Source organism: Pygocentrus nattereri, chromosome 15 (assembly GCF_015220715.1).
Source record: "Pygocentrus nattereri isolate fPygNat1 chromosome 15, fPygNat1.pri, whole genome shotgun sequence".
Lineage (NCBI taxonomy): Eukaryota > Metazoa > Chordata > Actinopteri > Characiformes > Serrasalmidae > Pygocentrus > Pygocentrus nattereri.
In genome coordinates, this window is record NC_051225.1 from 9992180 (window position 1) to 9998179 (window position 6000).

At 39.1% G+C, this 6000-nt stretch overlaps 1 protein-coding gene across 1 annotated transcript in view; it reads left to right on the top strand.

Moving 5' to 3' along the window:
- The window catches only part of LOC108434578 (A disintegrin and metalloproteinase with thrombospondin motifs 7), a 114828-nt gene extending 109573 nt beyond the window's left edge, over window positions 1-5255 (top strand). The window contains exon 24 of the mRNA XM_017709819.2: window positions 2370-5255. Within this exon, the coding sequence (XP_017565308.2) occupies window positions 2370-2518 (149 nt within the window). The 3' untranslated portion in view covers window positions 2519-5255. The remainder of the gene's footprint in view (window positions 1-2369) is intronic.
- The last annotated feature ends 745 nt before the right edge of the window (window positions 5256-6000 follow it).

Below are 6000 nucleotides of genomic sequence, written 5' to 3' on the forward strand. Positions count from 1 at the left end.
TGGACCTAATAAATTTGGCTGCACTCACTGTCCTCTCCTGAATTGATCCAACCAATCACATAATAAAGCTTTAACCAGGCCACTGACATTGTAAAATGTTTTCCATTTTTTGTTTAGTTTGTACAAAATTAATTTCCTACATTCACATTAAGGCATGTGTACAGATGGATGACGGGGACTTGAGCCCCTGCCCCTTTGCCCCAGACTCTAAAATGCTGTCTTGGTTGGAGAGTGCAACAATTGTATTTGAAATTGCATCCCCCAGTCTTCAAGATTGGTTTCTTTGAGATGGGGTACCATCTCGCTGTGGGAATGGGTCAGTTTGGGTTCTGCGAGACGCGTAACTTTTTGTTGCCCCCTCTGGCGCAGTACCAACCGCATGTGGTTCTCCTCAGTAACTCTAACCCAGCACTGGAAATCTCACCATTAAAATCCAAATAATCTCTTTATAATAGCGTTACAATCCATAAATTGTTTATTCTGAACAACACAATGTAATTTGTGCTATATGTTACATATAATACATGTATAATATTATATATTATAATGTGTACTTTTTGATATGATAATAATAGAGTAATGATAACACTTCAGATGTGACTTTCCTATTCATGTGTTTGCTTGTTCGAAAAGGCAGTTTGTGAGGCAAATTTTCAGCTGTTAGATCATGTTCTTTACATATCATTTATTCCCAAAAAACAAGCTTTTCTTTTATTTTTATCCCAGTTTTCATTTTTCTGTAGGTACAGCAGCTGCCCTTTATATTGTGTGAAAATTTTATAATGAATGGACCAACAGAAATGCTTCAAAATGGCTTGGAATGATATCTCTTTACATTACCTTTCAGTGAAAGTAAAGGTTTTGCCCTCTCCTGTGAAAGTTGCCATTTTGGAGATGATTGTTTTTCTTTGGGCAGAAACAATAGCATTGAGAAATCACTTGATTAATAGAAAAGAGTAGTTAAACAACTACAATAGCCAGTTTTCTCAGTCAGATGTATTTATATATATTTGTAAAGCATTTGTGGTTAATCACGTGGCTGGCGCGTCACATGTAAAGTGAAAGTATCTGGATGTCTTCACTGTATTTCTCCAGTGTTCAAAAGTTGGGTCTTTGGTAAGACCTGTGTTGTTCCACTATATTGGTTGTAATTCTAAAAAAGTATTTGCTCAATGAATTCTGCAACTGCCCAGTAGTTTTCAGCAGGTATACAGACCCCTTTGCCTTCATACTGTACAAGTTGTTGTGTATAATAACTATATTTTATATTGCACCTGCCGTTCTTCAAGATTAGGACCATTGAGCGCTGGAAATCCCACCAATAATACGCTGATTATCTCTTTTAAAAAGTCTCCCATTCAATAATGTGGTTGTTTTGAACAACAGCCAAATATAATGTGTGCAATAAGGGATGTGAATAATTTCTACAGGGAAAAAATAGATTTGTATGAGATCTTGTGGAGCTCTTAGGACCAGATGCTACATAGGAACGAAATAATGTAGTGAATTATAATAATAATAATCGATTTTATTTATATAGCACGCCTTTCATGACAACATCAACTCAGGGTGCTTTACAGAAAAATAAACGACAAATTTTTAAAACGTCAGAAGAGTCTTAAGATTCTACCTAAAAAGATCCTTGTCTTAAAACAAAACCAAAGGTCCATAAAGAACTTCTAAAAGGCAAACTCTTAAAAGATCCAAAGTTTCTAGAACAAAGCAAAATAAATAAATAATAATAAAAAAAAAACAGGTCCAAAAGAAATGTCTAGATTATTCTTAAGAAATGATATGACACCAAAGACGATAACACCACAGTGTTAATGGTAAATAGCACCACAGCTTTGCATGTTTGTGACTGGGCTCAGATCCGGTTGTGGACAGTAATATTAGTGCTTTTGGCTGCCTTTGAAAAAAATTCCTGACACTACATTTGGTTTTATCTGAAACATAATTACTGTGTCTCTCTTCCAAAAAGTGATTGTAATGTACAATAAATTCAAATTAACAAGGTTCATTCTCATTCATGTTGCCTATTTTCCTCTTAAGCACACCTGGTTCATATCGCTTGTCAGCTCTTATTCTGAACCAGTATAAAGCCACCTGCCAACATTAGAATGTTTGCACTTTGTTGGAGGCCATGGTTGTGGGGCTCTGGGCTGAAGGGGTTGCTCTGCTGTTCTTGATTCCATTTAGTTCTTGCTCCTTACACCTCAGCTAAATCTTTGCTTGAAGGATAGCCTGGAGCCTCTCTCAGAACATCACATCTAAAATAATGTGTGTTTGAGTTCTGTAGACTTCTTTGCAGTAAGGCTTTCTCTGCTTTCTTTTGACTTATGTTTGACTGTTTTGTCTGTGTTTTCCAGGTCAGGTGTGCTTACGTGACCGTCTGACATTTCGCTTGTGCCAGACCCTCAAGTGGCTCGGCCGATGTGACCAGCCTGCCGCTCGTTCCCAGTGCTGCAAAACCTGCGATCAGCATCATCGTGGCAACGATCGCGCTACTCGCCGCTGAAAGGGAGGGGCACTGGATGAGTGACGGTTTTAAGCCAGGGAATTTGTCTTTCACATACAAAATGTCAAGCCAATCTAGGACAGTCTTTCTACTTTGGCTTGTTATTGTCACTGACCTACAGGATCCTGCAGGGGCTTATGAAGGAGGTGTTTTCCCCCTATTGTTGCTGAGGTACAAGCAATACATTGTACATGGAGGACTTCAAATACCCTCTCATTATTGATTGAAGGAAGTTTATTCACTGAGCGCAGTTTTAACTTTCTTCACAAATACAGCAGTCAGTCGATCTTGTTCGCAGCAGTGATCAATTGACATGGGTGGCAGTTGAAAGTCTAAAAGTATTCACAAATCTGTAGTTACTTCAGAACTGAATAGAAAGAAACCTCGCCGTCTCGCTGTATAACTGTGTCGACTTCTTTGTGTTTTGCTTTTAAGACTGACAGTAAGTCTCTGTACATTTCCAGTATTTTCTGAACCTTCTGACTAGTTCAGTGTTAACGATAGAATGAACTAAAATCTCAAACAATGCTTTCTGCTGATTGCAGCTGTTACTTAACCATAATACAAGTCTAGAGGATGTCTAAGGAAATGGTGCTGCAGAAATAACCTGGTGCTATAGGCAGGTTTGTGCCACTATTGGTGGGCTATTGCCTTTGTCTACTTGAATTCTGTTCACAGGCTATTGATAGGACTTGACTTTAAACTTTTGTTAAAGAAAAACTTTCCACTTGCAGTTCATTAGTCAAGACATGTTTTGTGTCCAAATTTTGCTTGTGTAGTTCAGCGTTGGAGCTTCAAGGCTAAGGATTGCTAAATCTTGTATCTCTAAAACTTCTCTCAACCCCACTCAAACTGAATCCAGGTCTTCATTACGGTTGTAAACTTAATGTGAACTATAGGCCACCAATAAGAGAAGTTTTGGGGATGTGTTTGGGTGACTATTGGCTTGTAGTGTTTGTTAGCAACATTAGCCTCAAGGCTCCAGCATCAAACTAAAGAAGTCAAGTTGGGATACCAAAGATGTCTTGGCTGATCCACTACATTTGTAATAAAGGTAAAATTGTGTTCATTTGATTTTTCACTGACCATTCAGTTACGAAAGCATTTGTGATTACAATTGTTTTGAAAATTAATCAGGAATGTGTTGCTATTTTAAAGGTTTTTGACAGTAGATGCAGTAGGTCTTGAAAATAAGGGTACAAAAAGGGTTATTTGGAGCTTTTCGTTCCCTAAAGGAACTTTCAGTGGATGAACCTTAAACCAATTCTACCACTATGAGTGAAAGATTCTATACCAATTTGAACCATTTAGTGCCCTTTATTTTTAAGAGTGTAGACTGTACTAATATCGGAGTCATATTCCATTCGTTCTGGTAAATATTTCCAAACTTTACATGGCTTTTCAAAATTTGTTTCATTTGCATCTTCAGGTAAAATGTTATCCCACATTTTTCATTTTTGCATCTTCATATTATTTATATACTGGGTAGTAACATGTTTTGTACAGTATATGTGCCGAGTCATAAAGCATAATGTAGCAAAAACGTTTTTGATGATATTGATGCATATTAGAATCCACTCACAGTCCACTTTTCTAAAACACCTGCCCTGTGCTTCAACTCACTGGCCACTTTGACATCCATGTCCTTTTATAAGCCCACCATATTGAGACGTATGCAAAAATTTTGGCACCCCGGTTTCTTTTCTCTCTCTTTTTTTTTCTTTTCTCTTTCTTCATTTTCTAGGAGAAAACAGGGTAACCAGGATGTGGTCACATATCCATATTTTCACTAGAAAAATCAACAAAAACATGTGATTTGACCTTTTGCATATGACTTAGTTCATCTGTTGTCATGCACAATTTATTCCTCAAGCCCATTTATCATGTCAGTTTCTTAGGATGGGACCACTACTGACCAAATATTATTTTGGTAGCGGACCATTCCCAACACAATAGAAAATATCAATAAAAATGTACAAAAATTCTCTTTCTCTCTGTCTCTAGGTGCTCTGTGGTCAAAAATAGACTGTTAATTATGGGCTAGAGGATAGGTTGCAGAAATTGTGCTTCAACAGATGGGCTGCAGTCGCTGTTCATCAGGTGGAGCTTCAAGGTAGGGATTTTTAATAAAGTGACTGGTGTGTGTAGATTAGTAAGCTCTAAGCTTGACTGATTTAAATGGAAGTAAACCAAAAGGAATGAGGCTAAAGTTGCTGAAAGGCAATAGTTGTGGACATGTTCTTCATTATTCCTCCTCCACCAACGAACAAGAGACAAATGGCCCTCTCAGCACTTTCAATTATTACTCCTAAATTAAGTGATGTCTTTAAACTTGTATGTGTCCTTTTCTGACGCTCAAGTTTAGCGACCTTTCAGCTCTTATGATGGCCTTATCAGTTACAGTCATGCTGAGATCCCCCAAAGCGAGAAGACTTTGGCATAAAGGAGCAATTGGACACTAATGACACTGTCCTTAAAATTAAGAGGACACAACTACTTAATTTCCCAGTCAAGTCATGTAGTTTATAGTGGGAGTTTAATGACTGATGAATTTGTAATGTAAGTCAAGGAATGCATTTGTTCATTTGTGAATGCTTTGTGTGTCAGTCTGCACTGAGATACACTGTATTTCCAAAAGTATTCACTCGTCTGCCTTCACACGCATATGTACTTGAGTGACATCCCATTCTTAATCCGTAGGGTTTAATATGATGTCGGCCCACCCTTTGCAGCTATAACAGCCTCAACTCTTCTGGGAAGGCTTTCAACCAGGTTTAGGAGTGTGTTTAGGGAATGTTTTTGACCATTTTTTCCAGAAGCGCATTTGTGAGGTCAGACACTGATTTTGGACAAGAAGGCCTGGCTCACAGTCTCTGCTCTAATTCATCCCAAAGGTGTTCTATCAGGTTGAGGTCAGGACTCTGTGCAGGCCAGTCAAATTCTGCCACACCAAACTCGCTCATCCATGTCTTTATGGACCTTATTTTGTGCACTGGTGCATAGTCATGTTGGAACAGGAAGGGGCCATCCCCAAATTGTCCAAAATCTCTTAGTTTGCTGAAGCATTAAGAATTCCTTTCACTGGAACGAAGGGGCTGAGCCCAACTTCTGAAAAACAACTCCACTCCATAATCCCCCCTCCACCAAACTTTACACTTGGCACGTGCAGTCAGACTGGTACTGTTCTCCTGGCAACTGCCAAACCCAGACTCACCTATGGGATTGCCAGATGGAGAAGCGTTATTAGTCACTCCAGAGAACACGTCTCCACTGCTCTAGAGTCCAGTGGCAGTGCGTTACACCACTGCATTCGACACTTGGCATTGCGCTTGGTGATGTAAGGCTTGGATGCAGCTGCTCGGCCATGGAACCTTATTCCACGAACCTCTCTACGCTGTGCTTGAGCTAATCTGAAGGCCACATGAAGTTTGGAGGTCTGTAGCGATTGATTGAAAGTTGGCCATCTCTGTGCACCGTGCGCC